Consider the following 19,547-nt stretch of genomic DNA (forward strand, 5'->3'; position numbering starts at 1 on the left):
AGCCTTATTGGAATGCCGTTGCCCTTTCTGGAAATTCCACGATGCAATTTGAGCCCATTGATGCTTTGCTTATCTATTACCAGCTTCCAGGTAGATAGCTCACCTCTTGGCTTCCCAAAAGCAAAATCTTGTTTACCAGAGATAAGCTGCTAAAAGCTATCGATGGCTAAGAAGAGCTTCACTCATTTGTTCGGCTTGCGATTACATTAAAAATAGTAATGTTATATGGATAATAAAAGTATAAGGGTAATGAATACATGAGGATCAGACATACTGTACAAAATAATATCTGGCTGATTATGGTCTCTCTTATTTTGGGCAGGGACCTGCCTTCTCCTCCTGCGATGCTTGCTTTGGAGAGTGCTAGGTCCTCCTCTGAAGGGGATTTCTCCTGGAGGGACATTTCAGTTACAGAGTGTCCAAATCTGTACAGATTTGAAAGGTTCAGAATGCCATCTTGTTTCAAAGTGCTACCCCATCCTAGGCACACGTAGACCAAAACTTGTTCCTTAATCTCAGAAACAAATACATGCCAAATTTGGTTATGATATCCTAAGAGGTGTTCTGAATGCATAGACAACAGACATTTTTTTAAAAAAAAACTTTCCAAAATATAGAGATAATATAGAAAGATTAACATTTTAGTCCCTCAGAGTTAGGAATAACGCTTTCCGTTCCAACATTTCTCAGTAACTGCAAGGGATGCAGACCCAAAGAGAGAATCAAGTTCCACCCTCTATTCCTCCAGCCATTTAAAAAATCTGGGTTTTTGGCTTTATTCAACTGATTTAACATCACTTTGCCAACAAAGGTCCGTATAGTTAAAGCTATGGTTTTCCCAGTGGTGATGTATGGAAGTGAGAGCTGGACCATAAAGAAGGCTGATCACCGAAGAGTTGATGCTTTTGAATTATGGTGCTGGAGGAGACTCTTGAGAGTCCCACGGACTGCAAGAAGATCAAACCTCTCCATTCTTCAGGAAATCAGTCCTGAGTGCTCACTGGAAGGACAGATTCTGATGCTGAGGCTCCAATACTTTGGCCACCTCATGAGAAGAGAAGACTCCCTGGAAAAGACCCTGACATTGGGAAAGATGGAGGGCACAAGGAGAAGGGGACGACAGAGAACGAGATGGTTGGATAGTGTTCTCGAAGCTACCAGCATGAGTTTGACCAAACTGTGGGAGGCAGTGGAAGACAGAAGTGCCTGGCGTGCTCTGGTCCATGGGGTCATGAAGAGTCGGACAGGACTAAATGAATAAACAACAAGAACTGATTTAACACTGATATTGATTTAACACTGATGAGATAAGTGAACAAGCACCCTCCTACATCTGCAGATATTATTGAACTACAGCTTCCATCCTCCCTAAGACCATGATGGCCTGGGGCTGATGGGTGTTGAGAGTCTAACCACAACTGGAGGGTCATGGGATCCCTGTAAAGATCTCTGTATCTCAATACCTTTTGAAATTGAGCTAACCTGTTACAAACAATGGTAAAACCTTAAATCCTTATCACCTTACTTGCTCCTTCATTTATTCATCTGTTGGCATGATTGAATAGTGACGGACAAGTCTGTCAGTTTTCATTTCTCACTGCTTCTGATTTTTCTCCACATTAGTTTGTGATTTAAAACAACAACACTCTAATGAAAATTTATCACCATTCTAGTGTAAATTTCTCCTAATGCTGATATTTTGTATGCAATTTTTTCTAATGTACATACTATTGCAAAGTAACTTCTCCGTGTGTGTTCAGCTTGAGCATTTTTTAAAGAAATTGCAAATTAGGGAAATTTGCTTTAAAGGTGAACTGATTTAAAAGCAAAATTAGGGAAATTTGCTTTCAAATGTGAATATATGTTGTCCTCCTCTCTAGGAAGTTTGACAGTATTAGCCAAGAAGAGAGGGAACTAAGTTACTGTCACAGGCAGCTAATTTAAAGTTAAATGAAGCCAAAGACATTCAAAATCTGCTACAAAAGGAAGTTGAATTCCCCCCCCCCCCCCGCTTTTTTGCAAAAGAAGTGTGGAAAACAGAAGACATGATATGCAGAAGTAGTTGTGATTGCTTAAAAGCAAGGAACCATCCTTTTCTGAAAATTCGCTGTCCAAGTACAGGAGAGGTAAGAAATATTCAGAGTTTGCAGTAAGAGATTTGGGGGGGGGGGCTGGCTTTGAAAATGTATTAGCTGTTTCTTTGTTCAATCTACTGTTGAAGCAGAGATCCCTGTGATTCTTACTGGCAGGTTCTCTGTGTCCCCCGCCCCACAGTGACCAGTAAATGAAGCAGCAGCAAACAAGGGGAATCACTTTTCCTTAAATGTTGCAGTTGATAAGGTTTGGGTTCTCTCATCACTCGGCAGTCTCAGTCTGTGAAAGGAACTACTCAAACAGATTGCTGAAGAGGACGCAAAAATTAGCCATCTGGACAGCTTCCAACATATTTAAAAACATAATTAAAATGCATAGTTTAGAGATTCCGGACCCAAATTTTTGAAACTATCTCCACCATCACCTTACCCAGATCCAGCCTTAGTGCTCCTATCCTTGGAGCCTGGTAACAACTTCATCCACCATGCATGAATCTCTTGTGTTTATGCTACTTGCCACAGCCAGGAAGTCAGTGGTTTCCCACTGGAAATCTGACTCACCTCCTTCCTGAGAGGAGTGGCTAGTGAAAGTATGGAACAATTGCACTGTCAGAACACCTGGCACAAAAACAGAGAGTTCATCAAGAATAGACCACTTTCATTTGACTTGGTGTAACTTTTTCTATGTTAACTCTCCCACACAGCCCACTAAACCCCCTGCTCCACAGCTAAATATGTGGAGAGGCTTTATTGAGAACTAATTTGACTCACCTTTTTCTTATATGTGATAAATGTATGCGGCACTGCACTCTCAGTTGTCTCCTGGTTTCCCCCTCCCCTCTGTATTCTCATTTCATCTTTCTACTTTCACATTCATTAGCATTTGGTATGTGCTTATGTAAATAAGCATTCTGTATGATAAATGACAACAACAACAGCAACAACAACAGCAACAACAACGTTTTTTATTGGGTTTAAAAAAATAATCATAAAATATTAAATAATAAAAAACTTCCCTATGGAGGACTGCCTTCTGGTGGCTGGGGGTGTGTGTCAGATAACGCCATACCCTCCATCATTTCTCTGAAGAAAATAGGGACGTCTTAAGGAAAAGCGGGACACACTGGAATCAAATCAGAAACCGGGACAGCTTCCGAAAATCCGGGGCTGTCCCTAGAAAATAGAGACACTTGTGGAGTCTGTTACTTTAATATTTTAGAGTTGGGCACAACAGTTTATATTCCAGCATTTCTCAGTAACTTGTAAGGGTTGAAGATGCATGAAGAGAATCAAGCTCCAAACTCTGTTTGCTCAGCCTGCTTTTCTAATCTGATCCCCTATTTGCTAAAAACTGGCTTTAGCATGGATAACAAGAACTCACAGATTTTTTGGACTACAGTTCCCATCATGCTCATTCATGCTGGCTGGGGTTGATGGGAGTTGGAGTCCCAGACCTTTTTTAGACTGACTGACTCGCTCAAGATTCTGTTATGCAGCGCCTTTTGAAAGTGAGCTCTTCTGTCCTAAACAATCTTAAATTCCCATTATCACCCCATTGACTCACCTCCCGTGTCCCCATGACGGATTTGTGAAAGCATTCCTAGGAAACTTGGCAGCATTAACGAAAAAAGGAGTGAAATAAAGTAGTGGGAGTAGCTAGCTCCCGGAAACAGAAACCGAAACCAGAAAATCATAATCTGTTTTGATCCCACTACAGTATTTGCAGCTGAAGCGTGAAAATCAACAGGAAATACACAATTGCTGAAAGCCAAGAAACCAGCCTTTTGCCTTTTCTCAAAAATTGCTGTTTAAGTACAGTGGAGGTAAGAAGCGCTGAATGTGTCTATGAAGAGGTTCATTCAACAATAGATCGGTGGGCAGCTGAGTTTATTTCTCTTTTGCCTTTTTGTTCGGCTGAAGAAGGGATCTCTCTTCTTTTTAGGGACGGGATCTCAGTGCTTTTCAGTGATCAAAAGGAAATCAAGGGTGGCTGCTGATATGTTTGTGGTTATCTGATCTCTAAATACATAGCTGTCAACTTTTCCCTTTTCTTGCGAGGAATCCTATTCGGAATAAGGGAATTTCCCTTAAAAAATGGAAACAGTTGACAGCTATGCTAAATAGCTGTGAAAGGATTTATTCAGATGGCTTGTTGAAGAAGCGGCAAAGAAAGAAAGAACAAATTAGAAGCCAGTGTTTAAGATGCCTCATGGGTAGCCTGAAACATTTCCTTTTAAATTTCTCTTTCAGAAATGTTCTCGTTCCTCCGATTTGTCACATGGTGGAGTCAGAGAGTGCTGCTGTAGTTCATTTCCCAATCTTAAATTCAATTTTCCATGTTTCTGCATCAGCTTGTCACTTTTTTTAAAAAAAGAAGCCTAATAAAAATTCATTGGCATTTTTAAGGCAAACTTCTTTTAATTTATAAATTTTGTATATATTTCTACCCAATCTACCCATTTTTGAAAGCATTTCTCCCTAATATGATGCATTTTGTATATAGTTTTAGTTATGGTTTGGTTTGCTTATTATCAGTGCTTTTTCCTGGGGGGGGGGGACACAGGGGGACGCATACCCCTAAACATTTTGTGAATCTTTGTACTTTTGTCCATTTACTGTATTTATTTTTCCCAATTCGAATTATAAGATGGTGATTTTCTTGAGTCAAAATGAGAGTACCCCTAAACATATTTTTTAGGGGGCGGAAAAGCACTGCTTATGTAAAATCTGAACTGAACCAACTCTTTTCTCCATCCAAACCCCAGTGGCTAACAGCAGATTTTAATTTACATGTCCTACAAACCAATCCCATGCATATCCAGTGATTTTTTTCCCCAGGGAGTACTCAAGGGTATGCAGTACCTGCACCTCTTATTGTTGTTGTCAAAAAGTGTTTCACTTACTGTAACAACTTCATGGTGAATACCGGCACCTATTTTTCAAGAAAAAAGCACTGTGCATATCTACTCAGAAGTAAGCTCCGTTGAATCCCACTGAATTGCAGCCTTAGTAGATTAATCTGTGTTTTTCTTTTGCTGTTATTTATGCAGCTTTGGGTTTTTTTGTTTTTTTTGTGTGTTTTATTTTTACTCATTTATTCTAAGCCGTTCAGAGAAGGTCATTTTAGCTAGCAGCATTAAAATGGCGTAAGTACATGATGAAATAAATAAATGCAATATACATAGCTGTCAACTTACAGATTTGAAAGTAAGGGACCAGCAGCCTTGAAAATAAGGGACCAGCAGCCAAAATAAGGGACCTGCAGCCTCACCTGTTCCAGGCACTCCAGTCTTCCTGTCCTCCTGCAGTCTGGTCAAACTCATGCTGGTAGCTTCGAGAACACTGTCCAACCAACTTTGTAACCAGAGGTTCAACTGAATAGAATCTGAATCACATGCACCACAACGCCTATGCAGCCTCAACTTAAGATGGCTCCCCGGCCTGGCTTTGCACTGCAAAGTTTGCAGCAGCACGTACAACAAAATGGCGTCCAGCATTCAAAAACCCCCTCAGCTTGCATTAACTAGCCACACAAAAGGCATGCAAGCTCCACCCCCAGTCTTTCTTAGACTTCTTATTGGGTGAGCAACACAGCCAAGCAACACAGTTGGAGCCTCCCTCCTCCCTGGCTGGCAGGCAGGGAGGGAGGGAGAGGAGCTGCTTCCTTTGAAATTTAAGGGACATTTAAGGGACATCCATCAATAAGGGACAGCAGCGGGACATGGCGCTGGAATAAGGGACTGTCCCTTCAAATAAGGGACACTTGACAGCTATGGCAATATACAAGCCCCTGGTCCACCAGGCTGGAAGGGGTTTTGAGAGGTGGATGTGTCCCTCTGCGCAGCCCCTGCCTGCCTCTGCCAACCTTGGCCAACACAGAAGCAGTTTCAATGTACTCATCCAAATGGCAGGTGAGCAAACCTCCTGTTCCTGGTATCCCTGTTGGCAAGGAGGTGGCAGAACTGGGCTAGCAAAGGATCCTGAGCTGGCCATGCTGCCACCATATGATAGCAACATGTAAGACTTGGCACCCCCCCCATATATATATATATAAATAATAAATCATTTTCAGATTATAGGGGGGAAATCAAGGGCTTTCAAGATTACGAAGATATAGAATTGGGATGATTTTGTTGTTTAGTCATTTAGTTGTGTCCGACTCTTCGTGACCCCATGGACCAGAGCACGCCAGATACTCCTGTCTTCCACTGCCTCCCGCAGTTTAGTCAAACTCATGCTGGTAGCTTCGAGAACACTATCCAACCATCTCGTCCTCTGTTGTCCCCTTCTCCTTGTGCCCTCCATCTTTCCCAACATCAGGGTCTTTTCCAGGGAGTCTTCTCTTCCAAGGAGTATTGGAGCCTCAGCTTCAGGATCTGTCCTTCCAGTGAGCACTCGGGGCTGATTTCCTGAAGAATGGAGAGGTTTGATCTTCTTGCAGTCCATGGGACTCTCAAGAGTCTCCTCCAGCACCATAATTCAAAAGCATCAACTCTTCGGTGATCAGCCTTCTTTATGGTCCAGCTCTCACTTCCGTACATCACTACTTCCGTACATCACTATCCTATATATAGCATAGCAGTTAGGAAATTCCAACAAGCTGAAGAAGTAAAGCAAGGCAGATAGAGAATGCATGGGAAAGATTATAAAATAGAAAGCTATTGCAAGGTATTTGACAGAGATGCCTTGAAGCATATGGTGGTGCATCCATTCTGGGCGGGGGAAACCCCTCTCAGGACCCCAAGATCCTTGACAATTGCCTTCTATTCATTAATACTATTTTAGGGGCAAGATGTTGGAGAGGATAGTGGAAGCTGAGCTGCAGGCACTTCGGGAGGAAACCCATTACAGTTGTACCTCGGAAGTTGAATGGAATCCGTTCTGGAAGTCCGTTTGACTTCCAAAACATTCAGAAACCAAGGCACGACTTCTAATTGGCTGCAAGAAGATCCTGCAGCCAATCGGAACCTGTGTTGAGCGTTCTGGTTCCCAAAAATATTCACAAACTGGGAAACTCAGGTCCCGGGTTTGCGGCGTTCAGGAGCCAAAACGTTCAACTCGCAAGGTGTCTGACTTCCGATGTATGACTGTATTTGGAACCATTCTAATCTGGGTTTTGGCTTGGTTTTGGCATGAAATTGGTCCCGTTTAGCCTGAAATGTGAGTTTTTCTTGGGGAATGGCTTTAAATTCCATTGACCAAGGTATCCTCCTGGAATCGTCTCTGTGAATTGCGGGGTTGGAAGCACCGTTCCACAGTGGTTCCATGTCTCCCTACATGAATGGCCTCAGGGAATAGCATTGGAGCAGGGACTATACATCTACACCTATTTAAACACTGCTTTGAAGGCTGGAAGGAATTACTGTTTGGAAAAGGGGAAGGCATTCTGCAGCAGATTGCACAACATACCCTACACAGTTTACGAGTTTGTTTCGCTTCTCGTTGTTTCTCTGTCAAGGTCAAACGGCAAGTTTTGCATACATCTCAGAAATGTTGTTTCATAAGGCAACCAAATCTTTGTCCAAGGAACTGGACCCAACAGGAGATTTGATCCCAGTACGAAGTGTTATAGACCAACATCATTTTAGGCCTCTCTGCCTGGTTCAAAGAAAGAGAAAGCAGTCGTGGTGGCAGACCAGCCGTTTTCAGAGAACTGAATACAAGCTAAGTGATGTGCTGTTATCGGGAGACCATGCTGCAAAACTCGGTAATTTCCAATATTTACAAAGCTATATGTACACATTCAGAAGGAGGCTATATTGGGTTTGATGGGACTTACTCCCAGGTAAGTGTGTAGAACAGAGGTGGAAGAGCCTCTGGTCTTCCATTTGTTGCTGGCTTCCAACTCCCTGAATTTCTAGCCATGGACCATGGTGGTTGGGGCTCATGGAAGTTAAGAGTCCAACAACTTCTAGTGGCCTACAGATTCCACACTCTGGTTTAGATGATTTCAGGCTCATTCTCCTTCACACATTATTTACAGGGCTGTGTGCCTTCCATGATTTGGTAAGAAAAACACAGGGTGCATAATTCAATTTCACGAGCATCTTAGCATTCATTTAGAGCATATTTCTTGTCCCATTTTACTCAGTGCTTTGTGGTAGTGCCATAGTGTTTTGAAACCTTTACTCATAGTTATGCTGTTTTATCATTAGTTTTGACTTGGATAGAACCATAGAGTTGGAAGCCAACTATCATCTAGTAGTCCAACCCTCTTAAGGGAGTTCATAGATGGCAAATTTCCAACCCCCTCCTTCCCACTCTGCCCCCCAAAATCTCTCAAAAATCATATTTATAACTCATGTTATTCTGTTTTCCATAATTATATTCAGGGATGGTTTTTTCTCCCAGCTGTAACTCAGTTCTGGCACCCCTCAGGTGGGCGCCACTGCCATTATAAGAGAACAAGGTGAATTCCGGCAACACTTTTTCTAGAAAAACAGCACTGATTATATTGTTTTAAAAAACAATTTATTGGAATCTTCAAGCCTTAACACCATGGCAAAAAGCATGCTTTGCATTAAGGAAGTCCTGGGTTGCCTTCCAGTATCTCTAGGGCTGGGAAACACAGAGAACCACAGCTAGACAGGGTAGAGAAGACAATGAACCCGAAGGACTTAAGTTACATTTGTTGTTCTAGTGTCCCTTTTGTTGTCATTGATTTTTCTCAAATTTTTAAATCTCCAGAAGTCCAAGATTCAGGTTCATTCACCGTTGTGGACCACGTAGATGGAAAAGTGGAGGGAAATGTTGGTGGACGGATTGAAGAGACAAGAGTAGAAGCGGTGGCGGCTGTTAGTATGTCTCATTCGAGGTCTGTGAACGTGAGAAAGATATATGTCCACCCCCAACTCCTCGATTCTGCAACAAGAGATGGGTAAGGCTGGAAGAAAAGAGCTTTGGATATTGACCTCATATGGAACTAAACATCGCCCGTTACACTTTCTAAGAGGCCACCTCCTTCCCTACAGACCCTCCCATACTTAAGATCAATGGAGGGGGCCTTTTTGGTTGTTTCACTTGCTTCAGAAGTGTGTGAGGGGGGAGGCAGAAGACATTATTTGTGGCAGCCTCTAAGCTGTGGAATTCCCTCCCCACAGAGGTGTGTCCAGTGCTAGATTTATGTATAAGCTAAACAAGCTATAGCTTAGGGCCCCACTCTCTTGGGGGGCCCCAAAAATTTTAACAAAAAAACCTGGATGTACAATTCCAAAATATAAGATAAAAAACAAATAAAATAAAACCTACATACAGCAACAGTGTTTTGTGTTGTGTAGGCTCCTATGATGTAAGTCATGGGCGCCGCCTGCTCCCTAAAATATCACTGGTTTGCTCATTTCTATATACAGTCATACCTCGGGTTACATAAGCTTCAGGTTGTGTTTTTTCGGGTTACGGACCACCGAAACCCGGAAGTACCGAGGTACCACTGTATACCACCCACTCACATTAAATACCAAGCTACTGAGATGTCAGGTAAAAGTGACATGGTCACACTCCTGTGTTACATTTCAGCAGGGCAATCAAGGCTGATTCAGTCCCAAAACCATGCTTGGACTCAGAGGAAATGGGTCCAGAGGATCAGGAACTCTTCAGTGGAAGAGAAACCAAATGTTACAGGATTGTACCTTGTGAAAAAATCCATGTTCAGTATTGATTGGAGTTTAGAACAACGATATAGAATGCAGAAGATGCACTGCATGTAGTTTGTATAGGTGTTGCTATTTTATGCACTTTTCTCCATTGGATAATGGATGCATCTTTTCCTTCTTCTTCAGGAAAATCAACTTGCAACATGAGTTCATTAAACAATCAAAGATGATTCGAAGGGACCTGTTTGTGATCAATGAGGCAGTGGAGACTGTGGAAGAGACAGAGTTCAGGGAATCCAGGAATGCTGAAGGCAACATCTTTTATGACACCTGCATCAATCTGAAACTGAAGGTCAGGTTCGAGTTGTGGCCTTTCATGAAATAAGGAGTAGGGGACGGACACACACATCCTTGCAGTCAAATTTTGTTCCCTGTGGTTGATCCAAATTCTCCTTTCATGTTCTAGGGAGGCAGAGGCAGTAAGAAAGCAATCATCATTCCCAAATCCTGCATTCTGGCATTCAGAGCCAAGCAACTGTTATTTGGAGAGAGAAATGCATGTAAGATACTTTTTCTTTGAGACCTAGACCACTGTGACTTAGCTGCCTTGCTGAGGTGGAACTTGTGGCGAAGAAGGGATGCTCAAGCAAAGCCTCTCCCACCTTCTCCCTTGCCCAGCGGCGACACAGCAGACCTGCAGTGCTGCCTGTGGGTCTTATTCTCCAGTAGTTGCTGCAACCATCCTCCCACTTACTCCTGCAGCCCAAAATGGGAGAGGACCTGGGATGCACCAAAGCAATTGCTTTTAAAAAGGCTCCGAGTCAGGGCACCCAGCACTCCTCGGTTCAATCCACACAGATGAGTCTTGATGCTGATATTCAACACAGCATCCAGTTCTATCTCAATACTGGCATAAATCAGAAGTGATTTCAGTGAGACATATAAATGGGCCCTGAAGTGAAGGACATGAGACAGGAGTTGATCTTACAGGTGAGCTATGCATAAGCAAGCTGCCAGCGAGCTCTGCAGAGGCTCTTTTTATTAGCACAATATGCAAAACCAGTGAGATACGTTTTGGACTGTGCCCTTTACACATCTTCCAATCACACGATCGTGGGGTGGTACAAAGTTGTTTTGGCACCTGTTTCCACCGCGTCACTTTCACCTTGAAAAGTGTTTAAACGAAGAAGACAAAGGCCACAGATAGGGCACAGCAGACTACTAAGACAGCAAAAGGTTAGAGCGTTCAGACAGCTGTGGTTTTTCTGTGGGCGGAAGTGTGCTTCACACCCGGCAGTCATTCCTTCAGGGCCCAAAATGGCTTGGCTCCTCAGAAAAGTTAACTTGTGGAACAAAAGTTTCTCATCTCCCCCATAGCCCTTTTGCACCATCTCATATTATTTCAGAGAGCTCATTTGTGGGCCACAGAGGTGGTGGGAATGGGAAACTTTCCTTCTGTGAACTTCCTTTGTTTGGCCATCTTAGGACCCACTGTCTACTTTCCTTCCCAAATTTATACATTACTGGTAAGAAAGAAATTTTCACACATTTGAATATTAAAACAAAATGCCATTATTATTCATACACTTTATGTAAACTAGTACCTTTTTGCTCTTTCTCCCAGATATTTCACACTATCCATCCAAGGGAAGAGGAACTTTTGGTAAGCACGTTTTAGAAGTTCCATTTTAATTTTTTTTACAGACGTTTGACAGAGTGATAGAGATGGCTTGAGAGTGTCATTGCTGTATTCACAGCACATACATTTTTCTCTGGCCTAATGTGATGTCTGAGAAAGGGGGGGAAATCCTGTGTTTTCATTTGATTCAACTTGAAGCAGGGAATAGTTGGCTGTTGTAGCAGGAGGTCTTGTGAAGCAATGACAACAACACCATGGGTAACAGGAGCTGAATCATGCCAACTTTGGCTCTTTGAAAACTGTCTCTATCCTAAATCAAAATATGTTCTTAACAGATATACTTGATGGCAGAGAAATCCAGCATCTAATAGAGATGTGGGGTGATGGCAGTTATGTACATTGGTATGAAATCTTTATTTTCCTGAAATGTAAAGGAACTGAGAGGGAAGGATCAACGATCTCTATATGTACTTTCTCATTTCTCCGGATAGAATAAAATGTGTTCTTGTCCCGTACAAACTGCAGTGCGGTCCTAAGCATATTTATTTAGATGGGCCACGGAAAATTGGTTTGAAGTATTTTTATACCACTTTTAAAAGTTGGAAAGCTTCTCAAAGCGGCTCTTAAAATAAAAGCATGAAAAAGTAACACAAGCGCGCATACATTAATTAACTATGGTTGACATAGTATTCAAAATAAAAAAAATCAGAAACGGTTGAAATTGTAATTATAAATATTTGTCAAACATTCTCTTAGAGCAGGCATGGCCAAACTTGGCCCTCCAGCTGTTTTGGGACTACAATTCCCATCATCCCTGACCACTGGTCCTGTTAGCTAGGGATGATGGGAGTTGTAGTCCCAAAACAGCTGGAGGGCCAAATTTGGTACAAAGATGTGCAACTTACAGACCTTTGGGCCCAAACTTACAAGCCCCAGCAAAGTATCAAGTTTGTACCTTTGAGGTGCTATATATGACTTCCACTGACTTTGGCTGTTATCCATGTCAGGCTGGCATCTAAGATAGACTCTAAACTAGATGTGTTAGACTACACACCTAACTGAAAGTAAGCCTCATTGAACTTCAATAGGATTTTATTTTCAGTAAGTGAATATAGCATATGATTGCACCGGAAACTTGCTTATCGTAACACTGTTTTGTGAATTACCACTGTAATTATTTTACATATAATTTTTAAAAGTATTTTACATTTAAGGTTTAATGTAAGTAAGCAGTTATTAAAAATTTGCATACATCCGAAGATCACAGGGTGGTTCACAAAATAAGGAACACAAGTTACAAAGAAAGACAAAAAGCAAACCAATAAACCCCCTCCCACAGTTAAAAGGGCAAAGAATGTTTATAATCAGCCAAAGGCCTGGTTACAGAGGGGTGTTTTATCCCTGGGGAGAGCATTCCACAAACAGAGTTGTCAGAGTCTGTTGCTGTTGTGCATTTCTTTCCCCATTGACCCTACATTTCTCCCCCACCTGCCTACATCCATCTGCCCTCTTATGATGTTGCTGGATTACAACTCACACCATCTCTGACCATTGGCCAGGCTAGATGGGGTTGGAATCCAACAACATTTGGAGAGTCACAGGTGAACACTCCTTGTTTAAGATGCCTCAAGACTGTTGTGCTACCTAATGCAACTTTTAAAAACTTCCAAAATAGACCATGAAAAGTAATTGGGAGCTTCCATTTGTTCACCAGGCAGCAGTTAGATTATTGATGGGAAACTCAGAGGTGTGCTCATACTGTGTCAATACATTAAAATTGCACTGATCCCCTCTATGTTTCCAGATGACACTGTTCAACTATGCGCAAGTAGACAATGTGATTCAATTGAGAGAAAATGTAAGTAGATTTCAGAATGGTAGGTTGGAATTAAATGTGGGTCTTGAGGTGGGAAATCTGAAAACTACCATTTCAGCTAACTTTTTAATTGATTACCTTTTTACATTGCAATGCCTCAGTAAAGATGTTTTTGATGATTCTGAAGGAAGACAATAGATCTTGTGCCGTGTGGGATTTAAAAAAACGATACCACTAATATTTCCTGTTTAGGGAAGCATTTAATGTTTGATGTATTACAGTATTTTAATATTTTTTTTGGAAGCCGCCCAGAGTGGCTGGGGAAGCCCAGCCAGATGGGCGGGGTATAAATAATAAAATTATTATTATTATTATTATTATTATTATTATTATTATTATTATTATTAAAATAAAACATTTATTGTTTTTATCAAACTTATTTTATCAAACTGAAATATCATCCTGACCTTCAGATATAGAAAATGTTATACGTTCCTGGACACCAAAATCCAATACATGGCAGATGGCATCAAGCATATTTATCGCTTACTCTGGGCAAAAATGGGGAGGGGGAATGTTAACATTTCCAGAGTACCAGCATCAAAGCTGCATGTACCATGAGAGGCAGGCACTCCAAGGCTTCTCTAGATGACCCATCAGGTTTATGAGTTTAATGCAGCCTTCATCCTAGCACCCTCCAGCTATTCTTGACTACAACTCCCATCAGTCCCAGCCAGCAAAACTGATGAGGGGTTGCAGTCCAAAATAAATTGAACAACAATTAATTGAACAATAATTTGCTTTAATTGAAGTTTTTTGGTGGGCCCTAAACTTTTTCGTAGGCTGTTGGGAGTTTTGTGGGTCCTAGGCACTGTTGGACATGGGATTGTTGTCTATCACATCACGGTGTATGTTTTCATTCCACAGTGTGGGAAGTGACAGAGACAGGATGTTTTGTGTTACTTTGTTCCATGAAGTGGGACTATTGTCCTTTCTCTTTGCTGTCTGATGAGAAAGAGGCAGGAGCTAAGTCAGGATGCTCCGAGTGTATTATATGTAAATAAACGTAGATTAGCCAAATGCTGAGCTACTGAGTTCTGTTACACAAACTGTGAATACTCTGCGGATCCCTGAGTGTGCTAATGCATTTGTCGCTGTGATGTTCGGGCAGATGAAAGCTTTTGAAGCTCCCGAATGATCAACCAGGAGGGAAAGAACATGCCAATCGGGCATGTGTCTCTGCCAGGATTCTACACGAGAGTAGGACGCTCCTAACAGGCACTGCATAGATACAGATAATCCAGCCCTTCAAGGGGCTAGTTCTAGTTTTGATTGGAGCAGTGACACTGAGGGAATGAGAGTTTCCTATTTCTAACCCCACCACAACTTCCAGCATTCCTAGTAGCCTTACAGGGAGAAAAGGTATCTTACAGGTATTCTGAGGTTCTTTTCAGTAACATGGATTAGTGTCAAATTTTTGAACCCTATGTTTTGTCACTTCCCCTAATCTCTAATTCTGTCCATACTGCCAGTTTTCTCAGGAATCATCAGAGAACACAAGTGTAAAGACATACAGCAGGAAGTTAAGACAGAATTTGTAATATTCTCTTCATTATCTGCAATGCTGAGTGGCAAATTTCTAACTGGCTTTCTGGTGATAATGAGAGAGAATGACTTGTTGCAGGAACTGGAGCTCCAGGTAAAGTTTAATATATATATATATATTACTTTAGGGTTTCATTTATATATCACTCTTAAATTAACATATTGCAGAGTGGTTCAGAAATAATAATGTAATACACACAAAGAAATACGAGTACAAAAAAAATCATTACTTTTAAAATCTTCAGAATTGTTCTGTAAACAAAACAAAACTAAAGCAGTGAGGTGTTAAATAAAATGTTCAACAGATTAAATGTTCCAGACCCGAATTAGAGACTAAAAGGCCCAGGTTTGGGGGGGTGGAAGTGTAGCAACAGACAGACATGGCCTCTCAACAATCAGGGGTTTGTATGGCCAGTTATAAATAGGAAACACATCTGAACCACTTAGAGAGAAGTAGGGCAAAAAAATAAAACCAGTGGCTGTGTTGAACATTAGTAAAAGATTTTTCAGGGTGTGGGCGAGGGGTGATGATTTATCATACAGCTTCCAGTTGCTGGCTGATTCCTTCCTTAGGATCTAGCAGTTCTCATATCTCTTGCTTTCAATGGAGTGTGCATGAACTTGGCTGCCCTCCTTTAACCTTGCCCTATTGACATGATGGGCCCCTCTCATTACAATCTTCTACACACACACATACACACACACTATGATATATAAAATATATATATATAATAAATTGGAGGTACAAAAATTACCTACTGTAGTTACCCGATGTCAAAACTTTACTTATTAGCAACAGTCCAGTCTATCATTAGGCCCTCATCTCCCTCACTGCAATACTCCCTGCCCAAAAGAGTCATGCTTTTTCCTAATGTTTCTAGGCTTTGTGGATTGTGCCACATCTAAGTAAAAAAGGCCAAATGGTCCAGAGTCTTGCTGTTCACAGCCGTTTACAAATAAAGCGATACTCATCACCTACCAAGCCCAACTTTTGCATATGTGCTACGCATGGCCAAATCTCAGGTCATATGTTAATATACCATTTGGCATTAACATCTTTTGCTGTAACCTAAACTCTCAGCTGGAAGAGGCTCTTGAAGGCACTGGCCAATTTGAGCTGAAGGCTGGCAAGCCAGAGCTGCAAGACTTGGTGGAGAATTTACAAGATTCCAGTGGGGCCGTTTTCACTGACCTTGTTGAGGCAGTCCTCTACTTCCTTTATGCTCTAGATGGTAAGCATTATCCCTCTCAAAATATCAGAATCAAGTATTTCACTTGAATGGAGAACATTTCAGCGTTGGAAGGATGGAAGGACAGATCATCCTTAAGAAAGATGCCAGAACTAAAGCTGGTTGAAAGCTCACACCTGCCCCCCAAAATTTGAGATGTGGTGGTATTTGCTTATCATTTTCTAGTTGGGATGCTCAAGGAAATCAGTCTTTGCAAACTCCAGCCTGATGAATGTGCTGCCTGGACCTTAGCTATCCATAAGCTTTTACACTTTTTCTTACAGTTCTGATTATGACAGAAAACATTGGTTCAATGATTTGCAAATATTCTTTTCCATGTATTGTCACAACTACATAAGACAACTAAATGGGTTACTTTTATAAATCCAGAGTGTTTGGGCTAGGCAGAGGCATCCTACAGGTAAATATTATCAGTGGGCAATGCTGAAACTGTAGGACTCCCACTCATCTCAAACAGCCCTGCAATCTTCAGGACAGATGCTGGAGATGCCAGACTGTGACAACAGTTATCTTCCATATATATATATATTGATCCTGCACAGCTCCTTTGCCAGATGTGGACATAATCCTCCCCCCAAAATGAGCTCTTAGATTCTCTGATCCCTAAACAGAGCACTTTGAGAATATTTAAGGGAGATAGCCGTAGAGGAAGACAAGTAATTATTTTGAGAACAATGAGGCAACTTACAGCTGCTAACTGAAAATCCTTGAAATCTTTGCCAGGTTTCTGTTTTGGCCTTGCATTTCACAGAATGGAACCCCTTCCTGAAACTGACAATATTCCTCACTTTTCCAGAATTGACAGAGGAGCAGCTTATACTCCTGGCAGAATCTGTGGAGAAGAAGATTGTGAACAGTCAGCTTGCACTGGTAAGGGAGAATTCCAGTTAGTTCTTAAGGCAGAAGATACTTTTCCTGGAAATGGGTGAGGTTAAAGATATGCAGAATGTCACTACTGCACATTCACAAGTATAAGGTTTGTGTGCATCCTTGGCTGATCCATCAGATCAGCACACATAACTCTTCCCTATGGCTGTGAGTAAGTATTGTGGCAACAAGTCAAGCTTAGGAATTATTTTTTTAAAGGCAGCAACCCTTTGTGTGCTTACTGAGGAATAAGTCCCACTGAATTTGGAGGTGTGTGCTTGCTAATAAAAATGAACAACGTAATACTTACTGCACAGTATAAACTCACAACAGGAATTCTACAGTGATGCATGCTGCAACTTTCGTTAATGTAATGAATTGAATGGGCATAGCAAAAATGGAATTCGGTGTTAAACAAGTGTAAAGTGGTTAACACTGGTGCCCAAAAACTAACCTCACATAAACGCTAATAAGGTCTGAATTGGCCAGGAAATCAACCTTCAGGTTGTAGTGGATAGCTCAATGAAGATTTTAACTCGTGGTGCAGCAGCTGTCAAAAAGGTGAATTCTGTGTTAATGAGCAATAGCAAAGGGATCAAAAAGAAAACTGCCTGTATCATAATGCCATTACACAAATCGATGGTGCAACTACACATGGGAATATTGTGTACAATTCTGGTCACTGTAGAAGCTGAAAAGGTTTCAGAAAAGGGCATCAAACTGATCAAGGGGCAGGAGCAATTCTACAGGGAGAAAAAGGTTACAACAAATGGTTTTTTTTAGTTTATTAAAAATTCAAGTAAGAGGAGGACATGATAGAGGTGTATAAAAGTATGGCTGGCTTGGGGAGAAAGTGGATGAAGACATACATACACACACAACTCTCATAATACTAGACCCTGGGAATCATCTGATGAAGCTAAATATTGGGAAATTTAAGACAGACAAAAGAACTATACTACAGAATTTGCCATCCACAGGCGTAGCAATGGCCATGAACTTAGATGGCTTTAAAATGGAATTAGGCAAATTCATGAAGGGTAAGACTATCAAGGTTACTAGCCATGATGGCTATGCACTAGCCTCCAATGTCAGAGGCAATATGCCTCTCATTATCAGCTCCTGAGAATTACAAGTAGGCAGCTTGATATCTGTAGGCTTCCATATAAGCATCCGGTTCACAACTGTGAGGACAGAATGCTGGACTTTGGCCTGATTCAGCAAGACTCTTATATCCTCATTATGTCTCTTGCTTTTCAACACTGATACCATTCATCAAGCAATGGTATTGCACACCAGCAAGTTCTGATTTTGCCTTTTTCTTGTTTGCAAAGGTCGGAAGCATCCTAGATGACTTCAGCAGAAGAGAAGAAGTGTTTACCATAGAAGCCAAGTTCTTAAGCGAAGAGGAACTGAATATAACTGGAGCAATCATCGAAATGAGTGGAGTCACGGTGCAAAAAAGTGGATCCAGTCTTGCTGGGACTGGAAGGCCTGATGCTTTCTCAGCTCTCTGTGCACTATTTGTAGCTCTGTATGCACTCAGTATCATGTCTACTTAGGTATCTATATGTTCAGAAGTCAGTTGCACTAAATTCAATGGAGCTTACTCCCAGGAAAGTGAGTACAGGGTTGCCGTGTTAGTTTTTTTTATCCTCTTTGCATTCTGACCCTCTAGAATCCCACAGTATCCACTTTGTTTACGTCTTTAAGTCTAATGCTTGTTCATGGATAGAGGTCATTGCTTTAATTCAGTGCCTCTGCTGACTCCCTACTATCTAACACGTATAACTACAGATCAGTTCAGATTTAATGAGGAGCCATGGTTTCCTTCCATAAGAATGAGCTGAAAATTCCCCCTTCCACCTTCATTTGTGCCTGCAAGAAGACTGAAGATTTCTGATATTCTAACCATCTTCACTCAGAGCCATAGAACAGCCTATTGGAATGTGAGTAGTATTTCTACAAGTGCCTTGATTATCTTCAAAAAATCTATGTATGAGACTTTTGTGGAGTTTTGTTAATACTATCCAGAAAGAGAGAAAATGAACAGATGACCTAACTCTTGCAGAAGTTGTGTGTAGTGGCCTGCTAGATCCAGATTTTAAGTCAAAACACATACTGTATTAAAGATCTCTTTTCTTCTAATGTTGGTGTTTTATTAATCAGAAACAGTTAAGTGGGAGAATCAGGTCTCCTCCAAAGCTATTTACAAATTCTACTTGTTACCTTTTCCTCCATAAGTAATTGCTACATTATAGTCACAAAAGTGAAGGAGCCATAACATTGTTTGGTTACAAACTTACAAAATAAAACATGGTCTTTTGATATAGTGTCTCAGATTATTAGGTTACGTGTTTTTGTTATGCTGTAAATTGGCCTGAGATTCTCAGGTGAAGGGCAGTATAATAAACAAAGAAAGTTAATTTTCAAAGCAGCATACACACAAAATCCAATCTTTTTTTGCAAATGGCACAGGTATGCCATATTTCACTTTCGTCCAGAATTTTCACTGCAACCTTAACTCTGGCATAGCAAAAATTATGCTACAGGTTCCCGGCAGCAAGATCAATCCAGTTTAGCACCTGCAGGTATTTCTATCTTTATCCATACAGAATCAGAAGTGTGGCCTGAAGCTGGAACTTCCTCAACAGATGGCTATCCAGTCTCTGCCTAAAGACCGGA

The 19,547-nt window shown here is 41.3% G+C and overlaps 1 protein-coding gene across 4 annotated transcripts; it reads left to right on the plus strand.

The window, feature by feature from the left end:
• Positions 1-1,646: 1,646 nt before the first annotated feature.
• On the plus strand, positions 1,647-19,190 carry LOC309355465 (gasdermin-A3-like). Of its 4 annotated transcripts, none has more exons than XM_081886369.1 (12): positions 1,647-2,126; positions 3,811-3,966; positions 7,552-7,800; positions 8,781-8,970; positions 9,872-10,037; positions 10,152-10,245; positions 11,310-11,348; positions 13,129-13,182; positions 14,673-14,839; positions 15,827-15,977; positions 16,792-16,865; positions 18,197-19,190. In XM_081886369.1, exons 3-12 carry the CDS (start codon positions 7,584-7,586, stop codon positions 18,422-18,424), a joined length of 1,380 nt encoding a protein of 459 aa, XP_081742495.1. In that variant the 5' UTR covers positions 1,647-2,126; positions 3,811-3,966; positions 7,552-7,583; the 3' UTR covers positions 18,425-19,190. The 4 variants fall into 4 exon arrangements, with proteins under 4 accessions (XP_081742495.1, XP_081742494.1, XP_081742493.1 ...); XM_081886367.1 differs by having other exon boundaries at positions 1,648-2,126; positions 3,811-3,916; XM_081886368.1 differs by lacking the exon at positions 3,811-3,966.
• Positions 19,191-19,547: the final 357 nt, after the last annotated feature.

This window comes from Podarcis melisellensis (genome assembly GCF_964234715.1).
Source record: "Podarcis melisellensis genome assembly, chromosome: 13".
Taxonomy (NCBI): domain Eukaryota; kingdom Metazoa; phylum Chordata; class Lepidosauria; order Squamata; family Lacertidae; genus Podarcis; species Podarcis melisellensis.

Bases quoted from the DNA above. Each gene is read 5' to 3' on its own strand.
- LOC309355465 (XM_081886369.1), top strand. From the start codon at position 7,584: ATGTTGTTTCATAAGGCAACCAAATCTTTGTCCAAGGAACTGGACCCA. The intron at 10,246-11,309 runs GTAAGATACTTT...TCTTTCTCCCAG, and splicing joins ATTTGGAGAGAGAAATGCAT to ATATTTCACACTATCCATCC. The intron at 13,183-14,672 runs GTAAGTAGATTT...CCATACTGCCAG, and splicing joins TGATTCAATTGAGAGAAAAT to TTTTCTCAGGAATCATCAGA.